We start from the raw sequence: 26,534 nt of genomic DNA, 5'->3' as shown, positions 1-26,534 counted from the left end.
ATGCCAAGAGCTTTTCCCAGGAAAATGATGCGGGAGGGGTGGTTGGCTCCTTTTTTCCAGGGGGAATAGGAATTTTGTCCTTAAGTGCCAGTTCCACATGTGGTTAAAATACAACCCAGAGTTTAATAAAGAAATAAAATTCTGAGTATGAAGCTCTGGGATGGGGAAGCTGCTCCTGCATCAATGGGATGAGGGGAAGGGGGATCCCAAAATCCAGAGGTGCAGCCAGATGTGCTGGCATGGTCATAACATCTTCCAACTGCTCCATTTCGGTGCAATTTAAATGTGTTAAAAAAAATTTAAAAAATAAAGAAGCAATTGTGGTGCAATAAAAAGGGAAAATAAAAAATAAAACATGTAAATTGATACTGGGGAGATTCCCAGGGGTTTTTTTTGTGGTGTTTGTGGGGGTGCAGATGTGGGGTCCCCTCCCCTCTCTCCTCCTGATCTGCAGCCCAGGCTCCGAGCGCCGCACGCGATGTCATCCCTTAATTGCTTTATCTGGCGATTAATTGGCTTTGAGGGGTTAATTACTGCCGAGGGGAGGCAGGGAGCTCTGCCCCTTGGGCGGCCGGGGCCTGTCAGAACAAATCAAGGTCTAGGTTGAGGCTCCATCCCTGCTTAAATAAAAAAATAAAATAGGAATCTCACCAACTCCAGATTAGAAATAAGGGATAAATAAGCTCTCGCTCTGGTGCCGAGGAAGGTCAGGAATAAATCCTGCAGTGAATTTCCCCCTTCCCAGCACACATCCCATTAAATCTGTCTGTAAGGACACTCTCAAGGTACAGAAGATCCCAAAAAGGAGCAGCTTTGGCGGCGTACTCAGCGCAGAAATGACATTAATGGGATTTAAATACCTGTTAATGGGTTTAAATACAGAAATGGATTAATGGGATTAAAGGGGAGAGGAGCTGCTCTCCCTTTGCTCCCACAGCCCTTGTCTGTGGTGGGTTGGGAGTGCTCAGGTGGCCCCACAAACACACAGGGAGGCAGAGCAGCAAGAAAACCTCTCCTTTAATTGCTGGGTTACCCTCAGGGTTTGTTCTGACATGACAACCTCGAGGCTGCCATGAGCAAAGAAGAGTGGGCTCAGCTCCAATCCCACTGCCAGGAATCCCATAAAAACCTCCAGCTGCTTGTCAAGGGAAGAGTTAAAGAGTCAAAAAAGAGTTTGAAAGAGTTAAAAATGGGGCAGCTGCTCCCTCTGATCGAAATCCCCCCCCTTCTTCAAAAAAACAAGGAGCAGCCCAGCTCTGCTCCACACACACTTTAGAAAAATAGATTTTTATTGAAATTCTCCTTTTTTCTCCAGGGAGTTTTCTTCTCTCTTGGAAATAGAGACCAAGCAGGGTCTCTGGCTTCGACCTGTGCCTGCGTTTCTATCAGGATCAAGAGTTAAAAGCCAACTGGTGAATCTCTAACTCTAGAAAAGGCTGCGTACAATATGGCTTTTGCACCTACATCCAAGGGGTTTTGCGGGTTGGGAGCTCATTTGGGACAAAGCCAGGATGGGGAGGGTGGCGTGGGATGAGGGGACAGCCAGGGACCACATGCAGCTGTGCACAAAGCCAGCCCGGAAATCGGCACATTCCCGGTGTGTGGGATCCTTTGGTTTGGCTTTGGGGCACCCCCAAAGCTCAGCCCCAGGGTTTGCTCCCCACAGGGGTTGGGTGCAGCTGGGTTACAGTGTGAACCTTGCTTTTAGTCCCCCAAACTGCTCCTGGCCCCCCAGAAATGCTCCTGAGGGGATTTTCTGGCTTGTGGGCTCTGAAATGAGGCCTGGACGAGCTCGTGGGGCCCAGCAGCTCCAGGGAAATTTCCCCCTCTGGAGCTGCATCCACAGGGAAGGGGAGCTTCCCCCTGTAGCCACACTGGTGGGGGTCATGGGCCCCCCAAAGGGCTGGAGCAGCAACTTTGCCTGGTGCTGTGGCTGGGGAATTACAGGGAATTCTCAGGGAGCCACAGGATGGCTCCATGGGCCACAGTCAGCAGGTTTGGGGACATTGCACAGCACGGCCTTGCCATCCCATAACCTCAGGCAGGATCCATGAGAGTGCCACACCCTTGGTCCATCCTCCCTTGGGAAGGCTGAAGATTCCATCCAAGGACAAGTGGAATCCTTGCAGGGCTGGGAATTCGGGGACACCCACCCCAAGGAGCTCAGCTCTGGGTACACCAGGGCCTGAGCAGCTCAATGTCCCCAGGAGAGCCTGAGGGGACACAAACATCCCACTGCCCTTCCCAGGAGGGCTGGGGCAGCCAGAACAGGAGCAGGGGACCCTGTGGGGAGCAGGGAAGGCACCCATGTCCCCACATTGGCCAAAAAAAAGCTCAGCAGTGGCTGGGGACCTGCGGCGGCTCATGCAGGGAGTGACCGACAGCTACAGCAGCACATGGAGGGTTAAAAGAGGAGCCACCCACTGGGTGGAATTAGGCAGAATCTGGGAGGACAGAGCCACCCCTGGGCGCCATCCCCCCGCTGTGGTCACCATCATCTGGGGTAATAATCCTCGGGGACCCCCGAGAGGTTGCGGAGCTTCAGCGCGGCGTCCACGGTGCGGATGTAGCCGCTGATGGCCTTCCTCATCTCGGCCGTGTAGGGGTCGTACTCCAGCTTCCTCAGCCCAGAGCGCTTGAAGTTGCCATCCTTCTGTCCCTCCACGCACAGCAGCCTGTCCTCACAGGCTGTGACACCCAGCAGGGCCACCATCCTCTGCAGCTGCACGAACAGGTCGCGTTTGAGGTCCTCAAAGTGCACCACCAGCACCTTCTTGCCGTAGCGCAGCCAGTCCAGAGTGTGGGTTGCCCACCACGGGGCATAATTAGCCACAAATTCCGGCCATTCTGGGGGAAAAAAGGAGAAGGGGATGTGTATTGGGGTTTCACCCAGTTAGAGAAAATGTTGGAGCCCAGAAGAATCCTCTGGAGGACCCTGGCAGGGGGCTTGGAGACATTGGTACAGAGTCAAAGGCACCCGTGCCTTTGATTTTAACCCATGGAAAAAACTACCAACTTTGTGTGAAGGTGTACAAGCCACAAGCATTTGAGTAGAATGTTAGTGAATTTATCACAAGGTGAAAGATGTAGAATTTTGGGGTTTTAGAATGGGGGTTCAGAAGGCAAGATGGAGGAATCTGGGTGTGTTCTGTCTTTCTCCTTCTTCTTCTTCTTCTTAGCCTCCATCTTCTGCTGTGATGGTGGCACTTTTGGATTGGTTTAGAGTAGAGACAGACTAACATAGGGGATAGGTATTGGAAAATTATTGTAAATAATGTACAGTTTTTAGTATAAAAAAGACAACACAGCCTCCAGGATGGTCAATGTGCCACAGACTGACTTGCTAGACAGACCTCAACAGGTCAGAAAAGGAATGTTATGGATAAAAGAAAATAAACAATCTTGAAAACCACAGCTGAAGAATCCTGACTTCTTCTTCGATCTCAGGGCTGGGAAAAAGAGATTTTCTAACACCTCAGGGTCATCTTGATCACAGAGACTCAGAGAAGAAAACTATGCAGATTTGTGAAGAAGGAGGTGCAAAAAAGACACCTAACCCACGCCCAAAATTCTCCATCTTGGCACCCATATATCACCATATACTAAATCCCCAAATCTAAGTCTTTTCACACACTTCTAACCAACTCCACACCCGTAATCTCAGGGCTATTAATCAAATTTGGAAGCCTTCTCCATAGCCTCAGGTCAAATGCACTGTTCTCTTGTGGGTCTGTGCCTTGCAGCACAGAAAGTTTAAAATTCTCAGCATCCAGGGTTCCAACAGATGCGAGTGGATGTTCCCTGTGTCCTCTCCCATCCCTGCTGGAACATATCAATTAACCTTCTGGCTAATTGATCCTGCCATTCAAATCAGGTGGTGAGTGGGATGATGAGACACCAATAATCAGGCGCCTCTCTCCTGGCAGTGCTGCATTAAAGCTCCAGGCATCTCCCTCTTTCTCGAGTCCTCCCCAAAAAACCAAAGCCTGATTAACAGCTGGACTGGGTTAAATTCCCTGAGGAATCGTTAACCACAGGATGTGTTCCATTAAACAGATCCAGGACAATTCACCTTGTGTAATCACAGCACATAAAACTTTGCTTTGGAGCCGCTCCAGGGATGTCGTAAAATTAATGCCACGGAACCAAACAGGGGTTTGTCCTCTGCAGGGCTGGGAATGGGCTGGGAGAAATGGGAAAACACCCCCTCAGCACTGGGGGTGAGGATGGAGAGAGGGCCCAGGGATTTTTTTCCCAAATTAGCCCCAAAATTAGTTATTGGGAGAAGAAAATAATATGGAGAGATGGGCTGCAGGGAAGGCTGGGAATGGTATCCTCATGCTCCATGTTCAGGGGCCTCTCCAGCTGGGAATGGGGTCCCCAACCATGCAATGGAAAATCTCCATCTTTCCCAGTAGTGGTTAATTAACCTGACAATTAACCCTAATTACTCCACATATCCTCTGGAAAAAAATTGGTGATATATTTGAAGTGCATCCAAACAAGGCTGTGCTGGCATGGTCCCCTCTGGATCTCCCTCCCCTCAGAGACACGAAGGGACAGGCTGGGGAGGAGGTTGGGATTGGGAAGGCTCAGGAGGATCCATGTGGTGCTGGGATACCAATCCTGGCTCTATCCACAAATGGATGGGGAAAAAAATCAACCAACAGGCTCCTGTGCCACCACAGTGGGGTCAGTGCCAGCCCAGGGATGTTGGTTGAGGAAGTGGGGGACACCACACCCCGCTGGTTTTATGGGATGGGGAGAGCAGGGCTGGGCTGTGCCCAGCACTGTGAGCACATGGAGATAACGAAATCCAGGCACATCCCAGCCACAGCAGCCAAAGCTCCCCTTAAATAAACTCAGAATTAAGGGTAGCAGATGTTCAATCAAGCTAAACATTTTAACTCTTTCCAATGAAGTCAATCCCACAACAGCAATTTGGAAATTGCTGTAATTAAGCAGCCTCTGGCACGCGCCTGTGCGTGGGAAAGGGGGCGGCTGGGGAGCAGCTGGACACATGGAAATAACACCTGGAAACCACAGGGATGGGCTGGGGACTGCCACCACTCCCTGGGGACAGGAGATGCCCATCCCTGCCTGGTCCTGCTGTCCTGTTCCATCTTATCCCACCCAACACAGGAACCCACAACCAAGAGATGACGATTACACCAGGAGATGGCCCAAAATGGTGGCACAGCCCAAAATTTCCCCCATGCACACCCAACTCCAGCTCTGCTGGGCTTTCCCAACTGTTGGGGAAGACGAAACAGGAAAGCCTTATAAATATGATTGCCTGGCAAAAGATTTTGAGAATATAGAAACTATAGGCGGGATTGAAATGAAAGCAAGCTTTGAGATACCTTAGTTACTGAAAAATGGGAAAACAATGGTGTGGCTGGCTGAAGGTAATCCCCTTTTGATCAAACAATACCCTCTGCTTGCAGGCAGGTCCAAGGGTCAGAGCAGACCCTGCCAGTTGGCAGAAGGGGCCCAAAGAGGAGTTTTTAGGGTTTAAAATATAACACAGTATGGTAATGTAGTGATTCTCATAGGCTGTATGGAAATGCTTTAGGATTTGTATATTGTACTAGAATGTTTAGTGAGAATCAGAATATTCAACACAGAAGAAGATTTATGGTATTGTAACAGGAACCTCACTCTCTTACACTTTTGGTCTCTTATCTTTTTACTCTCTTACCCTCTTACTCTTTCATCCTCTCTCCTCCTCTCTTCTCTCGGGCCTGCTCTGAGCTGTGGCTGGCAGCTCCCAGCAGGGCTCTGCACACAGGCCCTTTGCAATAAACCCCAAGTTCCAGGACCAGAAGATTTATTGTATTGTATTGGGAACCTTGCTCTCTCATCCTCTTTACCACTCTCTTTATCTCTCTGTCCCTGTTTGGGGCCTGCTCTGAGCTGTGGCTGGCAGCTCCCAGCAGGGGCCTGCACCCAGGCCCTTTGCAATGACCCACAAGTTCCTCAGCCTGGCTGCAGAGATCTCTTGTCTCTGTCCATCCTGACCCCCCCAACGCTCCTACACCCAACCAATTCCCAGAGGATTCCCTGCCCTACCTTTGCCCTTCCAGTGGGCGTGGGCGGCGAAGCCGATGTGCCCCCCGTACTTGCGGTTGAACTCGGCCATCAGGGCCTTGTAGGGGTTGCGGATGAGCAGGATGGCAGAGTCAAAGGACTCGATCTCCTTCTGCCCACTCTCGTGGGTCTTGATGCAGATGGTCCTCCCGCTCCTCCAGTGGTCCCGCTCGCCCTTGAATCCTGCCCAGATAGAGCTGGGATTAATGGGAGTAATGGGGAGATGGGAAAGGGGCTCAGCCTGGGGAAAAGGAGGCTCAGGGGGGACATTCTGGATCCGCACAAATCCCTGACAGGAGGGGACAGACATGGGGAGTTGGGCTCTGCTCCCAGGGGAAACCAGACAGGATTAAAGGAAATGGCCTCAGGCTGTGCTGGGAAGGTTTGGATGGGAGATAAGGGAAAATATCCCCACTCAAAAGGTGATCAATCCCTGACACAGCTGCCAGGGCAGTGATGGAGCTCCCATCCCTGGAGGGATTTAAAACCCTTGTGGATGTAGCACTTGGGGACGTGGTGGCCTTGGCAGAGCTGGGGGAGCAGTTGGATTCGGCCTCAGAGGGCTTTTCCAACCCAAAGGATCCCACAGTTCCATGAAAGGGAACATCACAGGGATATCAGGTTGCGAAATCCAGTTGGATGATGAAAGCAGCTGGGGCGTGAAGGAGGATTTGCATCCCTCTCCCAGATGGAAATAATTTATTTTCCCATGTTATGAGTCTCATAAAATTGATGAGTGGGTGGCTCACAGGAACAGGGGCCTCTCAGGGTGACATCTCCCTGGCCACACTCGGCTCTTGTGCCTGTTCTGAGGGTCAAGGGCAGATTTAATGGCTATAACCTCCCCGAGCACAGCTGAAACTCTCCCAGTAATCACAGAATCACAGAATAATGAGGTTGGAAGAGATCTCTAATAAATAAAGAAAGGGAAATCCTTGTGCCTGTGGGGCAGGGGATCAGCCCAAGGTGGGGGTGATGCCATGGGGGGTTCAGAGAGGGGACTCTGCACTGAGCATGGGGCTGAGCCAGCATCAATCCCAGCCCCTGGAAGGCACCTGGAGTGGGGGATAAGCTGGAAGGAGCTGTGTTCCATCAATTAGAGAGGTGTAATTGGCTCTCAGCAGTGGATAAATCTGCTGGTTGCCTGGATACCTCCCGGCCCCTCCGACAGGGAAACGGAGCCCACGCTTGTGTGGCTCAGCAAAACCCAGCCAAGGCTTTTCCCACTGCTGCTGCCTTCCCTGGGATGCTGCTGCACCCTGGGGGCTGGGATATTGCTCCCTCACTGAGCATCTCCCTCCTGCAAGGCTGGATTTGGCAGGAATTGGGAGGGAATGTCAGGAAAATGGGGATTTAGGGAACAACCTGGGTACAGACCCCACCAACACGGCACAGACACAGATCCCAACTCCACCACAGCTGAGGAGGAGGGAAATTTCCTCTCAAAGCCACAAAAAAATGAAGGAATAACAGGGGAAATCTTCAAGGTCTCCAGATAAAATTGTCATGAGTGGTTCTAAATTGAGGGAGCGGGAAATGGGGTGGGTTATTAGAACCAGAATCCCCAAATGCTTTGGGTTGGAGGGAATCTTACAGCTCATCTCATTCCAACCTCCTTGGAAAGGAACATCTTCCACTACCCCACTTTGCTCCAAGCCCTGTCCAGCCTGGCCTTGGACACTCCCAGGCATGGAGCAGCCACAGCTTCTCCGGGCAACCCCTGCCAGGACCTCCCCACCCTCCCAGGCAGGAATTCCCTCACCAGGACCCTCCAGCCCAAACCACCCCATGGAGCAGCAGCGCTCACACCCAGCCCTGCTCCGCCCTTCCTGCAGCCCCTGGGATGTCACCAGGGCTGTCCCCAGCTGGGGTGGCACCCCAGGAGCACCCTCCCCTCACCTTTGTTGTACAGGGAGCCATCAAAGTAGTAGCTGCCGGTGTAGAAGCCGGTGGCTAACTCGATCAGGTGCCGGGCCCAGGTGTTCCCAGCTCCAGGAAAACTGGCCAGGGCCACCAACTGCTTGGCACGGCTGGGCAGGAACCTCCTGTCCATGCAGCGGTTGTCTGCAGGGAGACACGTCAGGAATGTGTCATGGAAAGCTGCTGGTCCCACTGGGATGTCTGAGGAAACACTGCCTCTCCCAGGAAAACGCTGGGGAAGGGGCTGGGCAGGGAAAAGGGGCCCTGCCTAAGGCTTAGAGGGACATCCCGAAGGGTTCTGGACACCTCAAAGAGTCCTAAACACTCAAAAAGTCCTAAGAGGATTTTTCCCAAGAGTTCTCTGCCATTCCCAGCTGTGTGCTTAGGGAAGGGTGACTAACAGGGAGGGATTCCTGTGCCAAGAAACACTCCTGCTTTCTTGATGAATCAATGAACAGCGTTTCCAGCACAGCCCCAACCACCAAAGGATAGTGACAAGACTGACCCAAAACCACCCGAATTTGAGTCCTCACTTGTTCCTTTCAGCCTTTTCCTCTCCCAGGAACAGTTTTCCTTTCTCCCTGGCTCACTGCTCTCTCGAGAATGTTCTGCCTTTTCCCACCCCACATTTCTCCCTGGAGCTTGTCTGGATAGCAGACTCCCATGGGATCACAGAGAGGTGGGAAAACCATGGGAAAGAGGAATCCTGCCAGAGGCAGAATCTGCTGTGCCCTGCAGCTGAGCCAGACACCAACCACAGCTCACCAGGGGAATTAAAAAACGCTCATTTTTAACGGGATCCTCACACTGAGGTTGTTTGCAATGATTAGGATGAGTGTTGCAATTAGGGAAAATAGTAGGTAAGTGAAGAATTTTGTGATGTCAGGGTCTGAGGCAAATCATGCTGCAAATTGTAGGATAGATCACGATATGAACAGTGCCATAGGGAAGAAGGTGAGTGAGCAGAAGTCTCCCTTCTGTCACAGACATCTTATATGAAAAATCCTTTGCTTAGGATTTTTTCTTCTGAGAAGCTGAGAGGCCTCAGGAACAAAATGTAAACAATGATTATCTGCTGTTGTGGAATACAACAGGTGCATCTGTGATTGGTCTCATGTTGGTTGTTTCTAATTAATGGTCAATCACAGTCCAGCTGGCTTGGACAGAGAGTCCGAGCCACAAGCCTTTGTTATCATTCCTCTTTTTTTCTATTCTTAGCTAGCCTTCTGATGAAATCCTTTCTTCTATTATTTTATTATAGTTTTAATATAATATATATCATAAAATAATAGATCAAGCCTTCTGAAACATGGAGTCAGATTGTTGTCTCTTCCCTCATCCTTGGACCCCTATGAACACACTCACACCCTTTTACTCACTCAAAATTCCCATCATTTTTAACCCAATGGGAATTTTGAAGTCTATCATGAATTTCCATCCTCAGAAGGAGAATGAAAATTCATTTTTTGGGGGGAAAAGGTGGGGGAGAAGCTCACCCTGCACTTGTGTCTGGTAGACCAGCAGGAAGTCGGCGGAGCCGCAGCTCTCGAACTCCTCGGCGGCGCATTTGTGCGCGCAGAGCTGCTCGTCCTCGCGCTCGTGCAGCGGGAACAGCGTGCTGGGGAAGCCGCAGCGGCACGTGGTGCCCGCCAGCGCTGCCAGCGGGAATTCCTGCCGGGATGGGCACAGGGAAAGGAGATGGCACCACCCCCCAGCCGTGGCAGGGCCTTCGCGCCCCCGCACTCGCCCTCGTTGGGCAGCGTGGGGTGGTTTGTAACAGCCTTCCGGAACGTTCCAGCATCATTCCAATTCCAGCATAATTTCAGAACATTCCACAATCATTCCAGAACATTCCAACATCATTCCGGAACATTCCAACATCATTCCGGAACATTCCAACACCATTCCAGAACATTTCCAGCATCATTCCAATTCCAGCACCATTCTCGACCATTCCAGCACCATTCCAGAACATCCCAGCATCATTCCAGACCATTCCAGCATCTTTCCAAATCCAGCATCCTTCCAGACCATTCCAGCATCATTCCAGAACATTCCAGCACCATTCCAATTCCAATATCCTTCCAGAACATTCCAGCACCATTCCAATTCCAGCATCATTCCAGACCATTCCAGCACCATTCCAATTCCAGCATCCTTCCAGAACATTCCAGCATCCTTCCAGAACATTCCAGCATCATTCCGCAACATTTCCAGCATCCTCCCAGGCCATTTCCAGCATCCTTCCAACCCCAGCATAATTCCAGATAATTTCCAGCATCTTCCCAATCCCAGCATCATTCCAGAACATTCCAGCACCATTCCAGGCCATTTCCAGCATCCTTCCAGCATCCTTTCATTTCCAGCACCATTCTAGACCACTCCTACATTCTCCCAACTCCAGCATCTTTACACCTTATTTCCAACATCCTTCCATCCATTTCCAGCATTCTTCCAGACCATTCCACCATCATTCCAATTTCAGCATCCTTCCAGACAATTCTAGCGTTGTTCTAGCCCATTCCATCCCATTCCAGCCTCCTTCCAGCCCTTTCCAGCATTCTTCCAATACCAGCATCTTAAGCCTTATTTCCAGCATCCTTCCAACCTATTTCAAGCATCATTCCAGACCATTTCCAGCATCCACCCTCCATCAGTTCCCACTGCCAACTTTTCCCCTCCTTTTTGGAGGCACCACGCCCCAGGATGAGACCCCTGGACCAGAGCAGGACCCCATGGTGGCTCCTTTAAATGTCCCTTCCAACCTAAACTCTAATTCTGGGATGCTCCTTCCCAAACTCTCCCAGGGCTGCTGTGCTGACTCCACTCCCTCCTGTGGCAGGGACACAAATCCATTTATCCCTTTCTTGGATACACAAAATTGATATCCCTAAACCAGGTTGAGATCTCCCAGTGTGACTCTGATGATGGTGATGGAAACAAAGATGAAGAAGAGGAGTTTATCCCAGTACCTTCTCCGTGCAGAAATCCACACATTTATCCACGGACATGTTGAGCATGAGCTGGCTGGCGGGCAGGGCGATGGAGACGTTTTCCGGCCGGCGGAAGCACCCCCGGAATATCGCGCTTCCATCTGGGAGAGAGAGACAGAGAGAGGCCCCAGTGACACTCCAAAAATGCCACTGCTGCCACTCTGTGTGACACGGCATTCCCAACTGCTCCAGCGGCTCCAGCAGTGCAGCCACAACCAGAGCAAAACACTGGTAACAAAATCAGGGATAATTTTTTTCCTGGCTGTTTTTATCAGCTCCATGATCCCAGGGATGGAGCAGGGCCAGGTTTGGTCAGGTCTGGAATCCCATCCCTGGTCCTTGGAACCCTCAGCCCCTTGTGCATTCCTGGTTGTTGCCATCCCCTTTCCCATTCCTTAGATATGAGGAAAGGTGAGCAGAGAATGTGGGTAATTATAGAGTTGCCTAATTGGGAGCCAAACGAGGGAGCACTCTCAGCTCTGCCTGGAATTCCCACACATCCTTCATCCTGCAGCACACACAGGAGACACTGACGGTCCTGTTTGGCCACAGGGAAAGAAATCTCCACCCAAAGTCACCCAAAATTCCCTGAATCCCAGCAGGAATCCTTGGGGCTCTTCATTCCACCCAACCCCAGCCAGCAGCATCCCCACAAGGAGACTCCTGATGTTTGCAGCAGCAAAACCACCCTGGACTCAAGAACCACTCTCCAAAAACCTCCACGGAGCCACGACCTGGCTCGGGAATGCCAGGACCACCCCTCCAGCACCAAGATAAGCGCCCCCCATCCCAGAGCTGAGCTGGGGCCAGCCCCCAACTTACACCTGCGTGCGGACTCCTGGGCCAGCTCCAGGCGGTAGATGGAGAGCCGGTTGATGCCGCCGCAGGTGTTGCTCCGCTCCCCCTTGCACTCCATGTTGCACTCGGACTCGCTGGCGTTGGACGCCTGGATCTTGTGCCCGCAGTAGCACTCGGCCCCGAATTCCAGCCCCGCGTACAGGTACCCCCTGCCCGGGGGAAACGGGGTCTCAGCACATCCCCCCCGGCTCCAGGGGGGTTGGAAGGAGCATTGCTGCTTTTCTGGGATCAGCAGTGCATCCCAGGGATTCGTTCTTGGGTTAGGGATCCTTTTAGGGCACTTCCAACTGAAAATATCAAATCCTATCCTATCCTATCTTATCCTATCCTATCCTATCCTATCCCATCCTTTCCATTATTCCATCCCAATCTGCAATTCTTTCATATCCTATCCTTATCTATCCTTATTCTTTTCTAGTCTGTTCTATCCTATTGCTCCACTCCATGCCATTCCATCCTATCCCATCCTGCCTCCTATCCTACCCATATCCTAATCCATTATATAATATAATTTAATTCCATTTCTATCCTATCCTATCCTATCCCGTCCCGTCCTATCCCATCCCATCCTTTCCATTATTCCATCCCATTCTGCAATTCTGTCGTATCCTATCCTTATTTTTTCTAGTCTATTCTATCCTATTACTCCACTCCATTCCATCCTATCTTATCCTACCTCCTATCCTACCCTATTTTCCTATCATATCCTAGTCCATTATATAATATCATATAATTTAATTCCATCCTATCCTATCCTTATTCTTTTCTAGTCTGTTCTATCCTATTGCTCTACTCCATTCCATTCCATCCTATCTCCTACCCTATTTTCCTATCATATCCTAATCCATCATATAATATCATATAATTTATTTCCATTTAATCCTATCCTATCCAGGATTGATGGAGCCAGTGCACAGGCATTCATGGAGATGGTGGGAAAGCATTGATGGAGCTGGTGTGCAGGAATTGAGAGGGACAGTGCGCAAGAATTGATGGAGATGGTGGGAAAGGGTTGCTGGAGCTGGTGTGCAGGGGTTGATGGAATGTGCTGGGATTCCTGGAGGCCCTGTCCCTGTCCCCACCTCTCGGCACAGTTGTCCTGGCAGCGGAACACCGTCATCTTCTTGTAGTCGAAGAAGGACATCCCGCGCAGGGTCCTCTGCCGGGTGTTGTCCTCGTAGCAGCCGACGTACCGGGCTGGGGACACACAGGGGACAGGGTCACAGCCCTCTGAGCCCACCCCTCTTGGTTTATCCTTAAATAGGGATGTGCAGCAGCGTTCCCTGGTTGTTTGGTTTGGAAACTCCGGGTCCAAACCAGGCAGGGACACCTTCCACTATGCCAGGGTGCTCCAAGCCCTGTCCAGCCTGGCCTTGGACACTTCCAGACTCTCCAGGCACCCTGTGCCAGAGCCTGTCCATGCTCACAGGAAGGAATTTCTTTCACTGTGCCACTCCAATTCCAAGCTCTGGGATAACACTTCTCACCTCCTCCCTGCTTTCCACACCTCCGTGGGGTCCCTGAGCCAGCTCACCCCATCCATGGTGTGCCCCAAGCACAGATCCCCCATTCCCAATTATTCCAGCACAGCACAGACCCCCACCAGTGCTGGGGCCTCCTTCCCAAGCCAGCCTGGAGGCCAAAGAGAAGGAAGATGGAGAGAAATGTGCCAGATAACTCCACCCAGCAGAGCCATCACTCCCAGTTACTCCACACAGCATTCCCACAGGGATGAGCAGGTCCTGGCAGGTCAGAGGGTTCCAGTGGGTGTGGGATGGCTCCAGACACTTGCACGGAGCCAGTGACTGATGTGCATTACCTTCAACCCAGTGCTCCTGACATATGCTTGCTGCCACTTATTGGGAAGCCAGCTGGAATAATCAGGGACAGACAAGGACACAAGAGAAGGGGGAGAGTGGGACTGGCAGTTTGTAGGGAGAGCTGGACCTCTCCAGGAGGAATTTTGGAGCCTGCTGGAAACACAGCTGTGAACAGACACACAGATCCACCCAGTGACTGTCATTAAATTCCCCAAGCATCCCATTTTTCCAGAGCTGGGAATACAGGGATGGCTCCAGCTCCTTGCCTGGGGTGGCTGCTCCCTCCATCCTCATGGAATTTTGCTTGGTTGTGTGTCAGAGGTGGGAATGGCTGGGCTTGTCCAGGAAGGCATCAGAGATGGATGTGGCTGAGGGCTGGGGTCTGTTCCTGCTTCCCTTGGCTTCACTGCCTACAAATCCTCCCTGGATGGAGGCAGGAGATGCCCCTTCCCACAGGGATTTGAATTCCCATGGGGATGAGTCCACACTGCCGGGAGAGGGAGGAAGAGGAGGAAGAGGAGGAAGAGGGAGCTGCACATCACTCCCTAAACCTGATTTTTGGAGGAATATTCCCTCTGGAATGGTTTCACGTGGCAACCACCTCGTTAAGCTGTCCCCACTTAATTACCAGCACCATTAAATCCACCTGTTCCTGCCAGATATCCCAGTGCTCCAGAGGAGCTGGGAAGCGAGGGGGGAGCTCTGCCAGCCACACCAGGAACACCGGGCACGTGGGATTTCTCAAGCTGCTGCATTTCTCTCCACACCATCCCTCTCAGGAGCTGCCAAGATGCTCCAAGGGGAAAATTATATTCCTAGAGCAGCTGGGAGCAGATAAACCCAGGAATCCCAAGGCCAGCATCCCATCCCTGCTGGCAGAGCTGGATGAGGTTAATCTTGGAGCACTGGGGACATATGGCGTGGGACATGGGCACTGCTTGGGGTGTTTATAGGGACAGACAGCCTGGCCTCAGGGACCATCTGCTGAGGCTGCACTCAAGTCAGTTTGCATTAAGAGAGACACCAAAACTCCCCAGAGACCCCTCAGAGCGGGGTCATAATGGGGGAACCCCTTCAGCTCCTTTTAGCAGGACAAAATCCCTTGAGCATCACTTCTCCTGGACCAAGCATCATTCCTGGAATGAACACAACCACATCCTGCTGGAGGAGGAGGAGGAGGAGGAGCCCTCGATGCCCTGGGAGCAGCCCAGACTGGGGGGATCAAGCCTGGACCCCTGGGAAAGCCCCAGTTTGCTCTGGGGTTGGGGGTTCCACCCAAATCCCACAGAATGCGCAGCTCTGGCTGCCTTCAGGATAAATAAATGTAATTTTAAAAATCAATGGGAATTATTTTCCATTTTCTCATCCTTGATCATTAATAATGGACCCACTTGACAAGACCCCAGCCAAGCAGGGATCTCCTGGCTTCAGAGGCCACAGCCCAGCCCTGTCTGCACTTCCATGGGAATCACAGCCAGCCCCTGCCTCAACACAACACCCACACAAACCTGGATTTTGGGTTGATTCAGGCCAACAGAATGAAAACTGAATTTGCAGAGCCGCTGCCAGAGGCAAAGAGTGGGAGGAAGATGCCACCCCCAAAATCACCTGTAACAACAAGGGGGCTCAGAGCTTGGTGATGCACCAGGGGGAAAGAGTGAAGATGGAAAAATAAAAGCACATTATTGACACTTGGGGAGGAAGGAGAGGAAAGAGGGAAGAAGGAGGGAGAAGATCCTTCTGGAAATATTCTCTGGACTGATGTTCTCCAGAACGGGGTGCTGCTCCCCAGAGCATCCCTGTGGGATGGGGGAAGAAAACCTTGGCACTCCAGTAGCGCATGCATGTCGTTTATGGATTAATAAATAAATAAATAAAAACACATTTCCTGGGGGGGATTGTGGTCCTGCCTAGCTCAGACACCCCTTCCCCAACTAGTGATGCCCCCATGGAGAGGCAAAAAGCAGGGACACCCCTTTGTCACACGTCCCCTTGCCTCACCTCTGTCCTCCTCCTTCTCGCGGCCGCTCCTGCCCCGCACAGCCCGGCTCCGCGTGCCGCCGTTATCCCGGGATTTCCCCCTGTCCGACGGCTCCTTGGAGGTGCTTTTGAACCACGGGCCGTGTCGTCGGGCCCCCGCCGGCATCGTAGCCGCCGCCTTGAAGCCTCGGCTGAGCTGCATCACCCCCAGGTAGGGCAGCCCCGGCCCCTCTGCGGCCGCGGGGCTCCGAGGGCTGCCCGGCACCCGGGGCTCCCCGGAGAAACCGGAGTGCAGGAACACCAAGCTGCCCGCCGCCAGGTACAGCGCCAGCAGAGTGAAGAAACGCACGGGTCTGCGCCGAAAATAGCGCTGGAGTTTCAGCAAAAGCTTGGCCATAGCGTCTTCATGCCTTCCCCGGCAGCCGGCGCCGCGGGGATGATGCTCTGCGGCTCCGGGGATGCTCCGAGGGTGGGGATTATCCCGCCTGGCTTGGAGGGGAATCCCAGAGAGCAAATGGGGTGAAAGCTGCAGGGCGAGGTCGTGCAGAGCTGCTGCCCGACCCTAAAAAAGTCTTGGAGTGCTGGGGAAGGTGGATTTTGTCACCCCGCGTGGTGGCCGGGGTGTTCCAGCGCTGGCTGTCACCTCCAGCCCCCGGTTTATTCTCCTGCCCGGCTGTGCCCCGGGGACCGCGCTGATGGAGGGATCATGTTAAGGGAATCGAGGTTTGAAGGTGATTTGAAAGCCGATCGGCTGCCGCAGCTCCTCGCTCCCGGCGGCAGCGGCTCCGTCAGGCATCGCTGGGATGGGAACGGCCCCGCTGCCCGTTCAGACAAAGGATGGAAGGTGCCTGGACGCGCCTGGAGCCTGGAATGCTGCCCGGGACCCTTTGTGTAAGGAAACCTCTTTCAGCTCACTCCCAGGGCAAGAAATCTCCACCTGCAAGTCAGAGAGAGAGGCACACTCAGGAAAGCGCCCCAGGATGGTGGCCCTGCCCCTGCAGGCGGTGAGGAAGGCCACCTGTGGTCTTCATCACCTTCCAGCCCCGAGGAGGGGCAGCTCCACCTCTCCCAGGTGGGTAACTGGGTGCAGTGGGAGCGACGCTGGTGGGGTGAGCCCAAATCCCAGAGCCTGCACATCTCTGCCTTATCATACAGGACAGGTGCTCCAGGATGGCTCTGGGATGTGGAAAATTTCCAGTTTCACCCCCAGGAGGATGAGCTGTGCACCCCGAGATCCAAACATCTCTGCAGCAGCAGATCCCAGGTGAAATCCATGCACGGGCAGTGCATGGATACCCCAGTCAATATTCCAGCATCCCACAGGGTCAGGAGCACGACATCCCTGAGTGTCCCTCCAGTTCCTCACATCCCCAGGGACTGGAGATTGCCATGACATCCTCTATCCTCCAGCCAGGAGCATTCCCTGGTGGCATTCCCACCCTGCCACCAGGATGGTGCTGTCCCAGGAGCACCAGGACCATCCCTGGTCCCTCTTGGCACAGGAAGGGCAGAGATGGGACAGTCCCCTCCAGCCCCACCAGGATGGATTTCCCTATAAATCCAGCTGGATTTCTCTCCTTCCAGCCCCCCCAGCTATGGGAGATTTGCTCCAGCCCTTCCTGGGGAAAATGCCACGTGGGAAATGCCCCTGCTGACACATCCCAGTGCCTGGGGTGTGCTGCCTGTCACGGCCTCCTCTTATTTTAGGAAAGGAGACGGAAATAAATGGCAAGACAAAGTGCCATTAGTTTAATGGCCTCTATGTTCCTGCCATCTGTCTTCAGTTGATTAAATAAAAAATATTGGTGGAACATATGGCATGAATTATACATCAATATTTTAATTTGGTTTCCCAGAGTGGTTATTCAGATACCTCCGGCTCTGCCGCGGGAATTTTGTGCAGCTCAGGGCTGGAGAGGCTGGGGCAGAGCAGTGGAGGGGCACAAACCCAAACAGAGCTGGAGTAAAGGCTGAGTAACCTCGGAGTAGCAGCGGTTTGGGTTTTCCATGTGCAGGATGTGGCACCACCATGGCCATGCTGGGAGAGCAGCCCCCAGCCCGGTGGTCTTGGGGGGGTTTTGCTGCTCTCCTGCACTCCCTGACCAGGAATTCTGGCTCTCCCTTACCCAGAACAAATCCACCTTGCTGGATTCGGGGTGGTTTGGGGAGCAAAGGGAGCGTCCCCAGGGCTGTCCCTGCTCCCCAGTGTCCCCAGTGCCACCTCCCTGCCCTCCTCCCCTCCCCGGCTGGGCGCTGCCAGGCCCTGGCACAGAATATAAAGAAGGGGCTTAAATTACTCTCATTAAGCCATCTGGAGCTCATCCTTCTCCATCATGAACTGCGGAGTCACAGGTCAATTACTGCGCATTTGCATATATTCCATTAATGCTTCTGCTAATTGTCTGGAGCGGATAATGGGCTCGGGCTCCGGGCTCCCGGGGGCGGCACCAGTGCTCCCAGTACAGACACCAGTGCTCCCAGTATCAGCTGGAGATATCGGGAGCTGAGGGATGCAGGAACCATCCCAGAGCGCCGTTCCCTGCATCCCGGGTTTTAAGGATGGATCCACCCCGTGCAGCAGCGCTGGGGTGAAGGAGCGGCCACCGCTGGTCCCCACGGCCACTGTCACCGCCACGGTGTCCCCAGGGGTCCCATCGTGTCCCCGACCCCGCTGTGTGAACCCTGCCGTGCTCGGTGCCAGCCCAGCCCGTGGCGTGGCCGGGGGACAGCGGTGACACACTTTGTCATCCAGGCTAATGAAGCAAACGGGGACAGTCCCCAGCCAGCGCAATGCAGCGGCCTCAGCCTGGCCTTCCCGCGGCTGCCTGGATGGAAAACTGCTGGGGCAGCAGGGAACAGAGGGAATTATCCAGCAGGGAATGATCTGTCAGCCCTCGCTCGGGTAGGACCCGCTGTGATCCAGCCCCTGCTTCTTCCCAGGGGAGGGATCCAGAGATGCAGTGTAGGAAAATCCCCCAAATCCCACCCAGCTGGCAGTGCCAGGGTTGGGGAATCCCTCCCTGCCCCCCCAGAGCCAAAGCACAGTGGTTTCCCAGGATGTGGGGCCAGTCGGGATCAGGGAATGATTCCCTGCCTACATCCATCACCACACTCACTCCAGGAGCCAAAATCCTCATCCATCAATGGGACACCTGGCTCTGCCTCAGAATAATCCCACCAGCAGCCGAAATCCTCATCCCAGCACTGAGATACCCAGCTCTGCCTCAGTAAAATCCCATCCGGAGCCAAAATCCTCATCCATGAATGGCACACCCATTCTGCCTCAGAATAATCCCACCAGCAGCCAAAATCCTCATCCATCAATGGGACACCCAGCTCTGCCTCAGTAAAATCCCATCTGGAGCCAAAACTCTCATCCATCAGTGGCACATCCAGCTCTGCCTCAGTATAATCCCACCCAGAGCCAAAATCCTCATCCATCGATGGGACACCCAGCTCTGCTTCTTTATAATCCCACCAGGACCCAAAATCCTCATCCCAGTCCGGGATACCCAGCTCAGCATCACTCCACACCCAACCCACCTCCCTGAGCAGTGTCAGCTGTCCCCAGGATGAGGAATCCTCCATAATTTACCAGCTTTTCCCAAGTTTATCCATCCCTCTGCGCCTGGAGAGGTGGGAACAGGTCCGGGAGCAGCGGGAGCAGGAAGAGTGAAGGGCCCATCAATTATGGATTTGGGGCTTGTCTTCAAATTGCCCTGCAATTATTGAGCGCCAAGGTTCACTGGTCTTCAGGCACCACCTCCCAAACACCCTCACGTGGCTCCCCCAGCCAGGGAGAACAAAGGGCCCATTAAAACCAGCAAATTAACCACCAGCAGAATTCCATTAGGAGGAGGAGAAGGCCACGGGAATATCCAGTTTCACCCCCTCATTAACATTTCTTATCACAGGGACGGCGAGAGAATGGGGCTGGCAAGCGGAGGGGCGGTGACATCAGCGGGGTGACCCCACGGGAGGGCTGTGACGCAGGGACTGACCCGGTCCCACGCCATGGGGACGTGGGGACAGCAGGTTCTGGGCACCCTGGGAGTGCTGGAATGCCTGTGCCAAGCCTGGAAATGCAGTGAAGGATGGGGGGAAAGAGACCAATCCATGGGGTGCAGGATTTATGGGACACAGAACCCAGGGCATGGATGTTCCCTGGACTTGCTGTCACCAAAAGCCACCCACTTGGGTGCAGGGACCACCAGAAATCCTCATGTCCCTGTATCCCAGAGCAGTTCCTGCAGCTCCATATCATCCCCAGCACCAAACAGTGACACCAGCACAAACCCCAGTGACACCAGCACAAACCCCAGTGACACCAGCTCAAACCCCCAGTGACATTGGGCACCCTGGGCACTGCCATCCCTCAAACCTTCAGCCTTCATCCCCCAGTGCCAGCCTGGAATTACTGCCCTGGCAGAGTTTGGGCAGCCCAAATTCCAGGTGGAGTTGCCCATCCTCTTTTCCAGCCCCGTGGAAATGGATTTTCACCCTTTTCCACTCGTTAAGGAAGGAGCAAATGGGATGCACGGGGCTGAATTTAAACCCCATAGTGGCTGGGAATGAAGCTGAGATAAACCAGGATTATTCCAGCCCAGCAGGGGCAGACCTGGAGCATCCAGAACCTTCCAGTGCCTCTCCCAGGGGCCAGCCGAGCACAGGGAGCTGTCAGTCCCCCTCAAATCAAAGCCAAGTTTATTTATTCTGTTTCTCTCTGCCTTCGTTTTGCTGAGAAATGGATTTGTGCCTCCTCTCCTCTGGGGAAAGCCTGAAAAGCAGCTGAGTCAGCAGCTCCCAGACTCATCCCAGGATCAGATCCTCATCCTCAAGGGTGAGACACATCCCAGGCCTGGGCTTCCCTGTGGAGCCACCAAATCCCCTCCCCAGGCCAAACCAGCCAGGGATGCAAAGGGAAAACCTCTCCTTAGGGAATTACTGGCTCAATTTGAAGATCCAGGGCAGGATTTGCCCATCTGCTGGTGGATTTTTGTGGAGGATTTCCATTTTGTGGGGTTTGCAAATCCTCCTCCTTGCTGGGAGTCCAAGGAGGAGTTTGGACTGGAATTAAGGAGCTGGTTTTGTTTATGGATATAAAACTGATTTTTAAATATTCTGGGGATTTATTGGTGGCCTCAGCACTTTCCCAGGGCATGAGGCACCAAGATCCAGAGGGATCCAGATCCAGGAGGATCCGGGATCCATTCGGGGCTGCCCCAGACTAATTGATTAAGGTCTCCTCTAAAAGGCTCCTCTGAAATGAGGTCGTGCTAATTGCACAAGCTCCTCTCAGTGCTCCCTGTGCTCTCCAGAGGACAGTGCCCACAGGGCACCAGCCCCGTTTCTGCCAGGGCTGAGCTATAAATAACCCCAGGAACACCAGGATGGATCCTGCCCTGGCTTATTCCACTCACTGGACAGAGCTGCACGAGCCCAGGGCCTGCAGCCTGGCCCAGAAAGGCAATTCTGTTTAATCAAGTTATTTAAGGAAGTTTAACCCCATTTTTAATTATGACATTGAGCTGCCTGGCATTGCAAATTCCCAGAGCTTGACCCAAGGGATGCTGATTCCTGCCTGGAGGATGCTGATTCCTGCCCAAGGGATGCCGATTCCTGCCCAAACCCCACATCCATGGGCCAGCACAGGGTGGGATCACCATGATGATTGTGGGAATTTGCTGTAGGACAGCTGAGAGACTCCCAAAACCAATCCCAGCTGGGATGAGCAGGCTGCTCCAGCCCCCAAAAGCAAAGAAATGTTGTTGCCTCCAGGCCACTAATTCCCAGGTAATCCCATCTCCATGGCTCTGCTCCTTTTCCTGAGTATTCTCCTCCACAATGGCCCAAGTGGAGCTGAAAATGGGGAGTTTTTTACTTCACATTCTGCTCCTCCACCCACAATTCCATCAAAGCCCGTTCCAGGTTCTTGGAGGCTGAATTCCCCTCACAAGTGTGAAAAGCAGCTCATAAAGAAAAATGGTTTAAGTCATGAATCATTTAAAAAAGCACCCGGCGCTGCCGAAGGCAGGGAAGGAAATAAGGGAGGAAATCGCCGTGGATTGCAGAGATTTGGGCAGGGAGAGGGGCCAGGGAACTGTGGGATGATGGAAATGAGGTGGCACAGCCGGGATCCAGCTGTGGGACTCGCTGTTCCCCTGCCAGCGTCGTTATGATTTTCATTAATTAATTAATCTGCATCAGCCCCTGGGGTCTGGGTGATCCAGTTCTCTCCAGCAGCGTTATCCCATCTGCCCGGGGCGTTTGGGGTGCGGCTGTGGAAGGAGCGGGAAGCTGCATCCTTTGGGATCAGGGTCATTAAATTTGGGTGCGGGATCCCAGCCTTCCCCCACCACATCCCTGCCAGCTTCCAGCATCCCTCCCTGAGCATTCCTGCCCCTTCATCAGCCCCATCCCTGCGTCCAAGGCTGAGAAACCTCCATTTCCCCGTTAATTCCCTATTTTTGGGTGGTGTTTTGGAGAGGCCACCCCAAATTGCGGGGTCTCAGTGACACCCAGGGATGCTCTCAGCCTCCCTCTCCCGTTCCTTCCCACCCTCCCGACACTCAAGCCCTGGGAAAAGGTGATGTAATTCCTTCGGAGGACGCTGAGTGTCTGTGACAGGCTTTAACCCGAGCAGTTTTCACGTCTCACGTTCGGGGGGTTTCATGCCCAGCCTGCAAAATCCAGGCACGGTTTTCAGTCAGGCTTGGGGAGCCGGGATGTGCATCCCAGGGAGGAGGAGGAGGGGGGCGGGAGGAAGGCCGGGGCTGTTCCCTAGGGAAGCACAGCTGGATCCCAGCCAGCTGCTGGCTCAGCAAAGCTCCCCCCAGACGGAGCTGCCTGAATCCCGGAGGAGAAGGAGGTTTGGGACACACGGGATGGACTTTTCCAGAGGCAGCGCCGGGGCTGGAGCCATCCCCGAGGGATGCAGGGCCCTCCCTGTGCTGCTCATCCTCCCCAAATCCTCTGGGCTCTCCATCCATGACACCTGCACGTCCCTGTGGCTGTGGGAGAGCATTCCTGAGCCGCAGCTGCTGGCACATCCCGAGCTGGCAGCTCCTGATTCCAGGGAAAGCCAGGACGCTGCTGTTCCCCTCCTTGTGCTTAACGAGGAGGAACAAACCCCGCGGCAGCCAAAGGGTTTCATCCCGAGGTTTGGAGCACCAGAACCCAGGTGCTCCCCAGGATTCATGTGGAGATGATGAGAAACACCAAAAGGAGAGGGAAATCCAGGTGCACCCAGCTGGACATGCCTAAATCCCATCCCTGTGGGATCCACGGGGAGCATCGGGGGGGATTTGGGAAGTGTGATCCCTCATGGATGTGACAGACAGCTCTTCCCATGGGAGCACCCAGCACATCCAGCCCAGGATGGAGCCCCCAAGGGCTCCCCAGGTAGGGAAGAGCAGAATCCAACCTCCCCACAAATCCCACGCTCAGGTCTGCTCCATGGAGATTTGCCTCAGCCCTCGTTAATCTGGGATTACAGCAGCACTGGGGCAATTAACTAACGAGCTTTTGCAGCAGCAGACAATGCCTTGCACAGCCCACAGACGTTAATGGAGTGAGAAGGAGGATTTCGTGCAACACTTCCCTCAAAACCTCCTTCCCCAGGAGAGCTGAGTCCTCTCTTTCCCCTCATCCAGGCAGGGATCTGCCATTCCCATCCATGGATGCTGCAGGCTCATCCCCTCAGCACCTCCTGTCCCACACTCCCTCCCCAGCTCCAGAGAGAGCCAACACATTGGGAAGGACAAATTCCCACCCCAGAGCTGCCTGCTCTGCTCAGCGAGTCCCTGCTGGTCCAAGGGGGCTGGGAAAAGAAGATTTTCCCAGGATTTGGACTGAGCTGGGAATGGTGCTGAACACTCCTGGATCCTGCCTCAGCCATGGGAATTGTGGCTCTGGATGGGAGCCTGGAGCTGCTGAGGCTTGGCACAGCTTTCCATGGGGAAAAGATCCCCCAGGAAGAAGGGAGTATTTTTCTGGGAGACAAAATCCATCCCCAAATGCTCCTGTGGGAGGTTCCCATCTGCCAGGATCCCAAACATCAAGGACCCTAAAACACAGGGACATTCACATGGATGAGCCCCACTGGACCCAGGCACCTGCAGCCCTGATGCTGCAGCTGGATTTGGGTTTTTGAGTATCAGGATTTGGGAAAGGCATCCCAAAAACCAGAGCAAAACCCCCTGGGGAATTCTCCCTGGGCCTAATAACTGCTAGTAATATGTGGAATATTATAATATAATGTATATAAAAACCATGGTAGGGGCTAATAATATAACAATATTATAATAGAATATAATAGAGCAATAAATATAAAACCATAGCGTCTGCTAATAATATATAAAATAGATGTAATACAATCTATATAAAACCACAATAATTGCTAATAATATATATAATATAATAATATACATTTAAAAAATCTAACAATTGCTAACAAATCCTGGCTTGGAGGAGCCCCTGGAGCTCAACAGCTTTGGATATTCCAAAGGAGAGCTCTTTGCCAAGCCTAGGGAAGGGGCAGCCCCCTATGAAGGATAATTCCCAGCTAAATTCCCAGAGGAAGGAAGGATGCAGCACTCACCAGATGAGCAGGTGCAGTGGGCCGGGGCCAGGCTGTGTGGGGGCACCCCAGGGCTGTAATTCCCAGGGCCAGGCTGGGATTCCCAGCTCTGGATTGCCAGCAAAGTTTCTTTAATCCTGCCTTGACGGAGGCCGGGGTTTACAGGGCTCAGCTCAAGGTTACCTTCACGCCGTTCTGCAACTGCCTCTGCTCTCCCTGCTCATCTCTATGTTAAATTATTCCCCCAAGTTGCCAGCATGGATGTGGGAAGAGGAAAATAAACAGGGGAGAGGCTTCTGGCAGGATTACGTTCCCTTATGTTCCTTATTTCCCCGGCGGAGATGTTCCTGCACAAAGTCTGGGAAGGAGGATGAGGATGAGGATGAGGAGAGCTCCCTCCTGCCTGGCTCCCTCAGCGAAGCAAAACCCTTCCCAAACCAGCGGAAACCAGCGAAAAATCCCTGCCGGGATGAGGCGGGAACCATCAGCTCCCGCAGAGCCGGGGGGGGACCCGGTGCCCCCCAAATTCCCGCACCCGCAGCCGCCGCTTCCCAAACGCAATTCCCGGCGGGCCGGGCTCCTGCCGACCCCCGCTCGCCGAGCTCCCCGGTCCTTTTAAAAATTTTATTTTGCGCAGGAGGGCTGGGGAGTGGGGGTGGTGTTGTTTGTTTTCTCCTCTTATTTTTTGGTTGTTAATTTGGGCTTTTTGGTTTTTTGCTTTTTTTTTTTCCCCCTTAGCCCCAATTTCAATGCTCTCCCCGCACCGGCAGCTCCTCTGCCCCCTCCCCCGATCCCTTCTTCCTCCCCCGAGCGGTTTTTCCTCGCCCGCCTCCTCCTCCTCACCGTGCCCGGGCCCTGCTCCCGGCCGCTCCGGCCGCTCCATCCCTCGCTCCATCCATCCCTCGGTGCCTCCATCGGGAGCGGCGGGGCCGGGGGGGCTCCGGGCGCTGCCCGCGGCCCGGCCCCGCTGCCGGGGGGGCTCCGCCGGTGCCGGTACCGCCCGGGGAGGTTCCGGTGGTGCCGCTGGGGCCGAGGAGAGCCCGGCCCGGCTCGGGTGCTGCCGCTCGGCTCTGCCCGCAGCCGCTGCCGGGCGCCGCTTCTTAACGTCTCCATCCAGCGGCTCCGCTCCCTCCGCCGGCTGCCGGCCTTAACCCCTTCCCTCCCGCCGCCCGGACGGGATATATATATATATATATTTTTTTTTTAACATTTTTTTCTTGTTTTCTCTGTTTTTCAGGGATGCGGCAGTGCCGGGAAGCCGCTCGCGGGTGGCCCCGGCCGCTCTGCCGCCCCCAAAGAGAGGGATGCTGAGGATGGGGATCCCCCCCGGGAATCCGGTTCCATCCTCCCGGCACCCGGGACCGGCCCGAGGGTTATTGAATGGAGGCAGCAAGGATTAAACCTACATTTAAAATAGAAATAAATAATTAAAAAAAAATATATATATATATATATATATATATATATATAACACGTAAATATAAATAATAAAAGCATACATTTATATATTATATATTTATTATAAATAGTTATAAAAATATAAATAAATTATATATTATTATTTTATATAAAAGTAGATATATATAAAATATAAATAACATACAAATATATTTATTTAGATATAAAAAATTTACTAAATATAAATATATACACTAATATAAAATGTAAATATATTATTTAGATAATATTATAAGTAATATTTTAAATACATTTATATATATTATTATAAAGTATGTATATTATTTATATAAAAATAATAAATAATGTGTAAGTATACATTATATTATTTATATATAAATAATATGTAAATATAAAATATATTATTTATATATAACTAATATGTAAATATTTTATATATACATATATTTATTCTAAATAACTATATCATAGCTAAATATATCAAAATAAATAGACATAGAAATATATCACGGGATATATCTGTGGGTATATTTGTTTGTGTATGTGGATTTTTTTTTTTTTGGGTGCTGTCAGATCGATTAAAAATTAATTCCAAAACTTCCTGAGCCTGAGAATAAAAAAAATTGCGACTTAAAAGGGATTAACTTGAGCGGGAATTTTTTCCCCACCCCTTTTATTGCCAGCTTTAATTGCTGGGGAGGATTTTAGGGGATGCTGGTGGCAGCTGGGACCCTCATTTCCTTCTGCTGTGATCCCAATCCCTCAGCATTCCCGGCTGTGATCCCAATCCCTCAGCATTCCCGGCTCTGGCACACAACGAGTCCCTCCAGGTGAGGACAGAATTCCAAAGGGCTCCAGATGAAACTCCTCAAGCTG

At 52.6% G+C, this 26,534-nt stretch overlaps 1 protein-coding gene across 2 annotated transcripts; it reads right to left on the bottom strand.

Annotated features, from left to right (window-relative positions):
* Positions 1-1,255: 1,255 nt before the first annotated feature.
* WSCD2 (WSC domain containing 2) lies at positions 1,256-25,339 on the bottom strand. 2 transcript variants are annotated; one of them, XM_064726816.1, is made up of 9 exons: positions 25,083-25,339; positions 15,683-16,598; positions 12,944-13,058; positions 11,826-12,010; positions 10,983-11,104; positions 9,507-9,681; positions 7,990-8,154; positions 6,073-6,273; positions 1,256-2,847 (listed from the first exon to the last, which is right to left on the bottom strand). In XM_064726816.1, the coding sequence occupies exons 2-9, from the start codon at positions 16,056-16,058 to the stop codon at positions 2,495-2,497; spliced, it is 1,692 nt and encodes a 563-aa protein (XP_064582886.1). In that variant the 5' UTR covers positions 16,059-16,598; positions 25,083-25,339; the 3' UTR covers positions 1,256-2,494. The 2 variants fall into 2 exon arrangements, with proteins under 2 accessions (XP_064582886.1, XP_064582887.1); XM_064726817.1 differs by lacking the exon at positions 25,083-25,339 and adding an exon at positions 24,261-24,604.
* Between the last annotated feature and the right edge of the window lie 1,195 nt (positions 25,340-26,534).

The sequence above is a fragment of the Zonotrichia leucophrys genome, chromosome 15 (genome assembly GCF_028769735.1).
Source record: "Zonotrichia leucophrys gambelii isolate GWCS_2022_RI chromosome 15, RI_Zleu_2.0, whole genome shotgun sequence".
Classification (NCBI taxonomy): Eukaryota; Metazoa; Chordata; class Aves; order Passeriformes; family Passerellidae; genus Zonotrichia; species Zonotrichia leucophrys.
The sequence above is the reverse complement of the archived record's forward strand: the minus strand, read 5'-3'. Positions and strand labels throughout refer to the sequence as shown.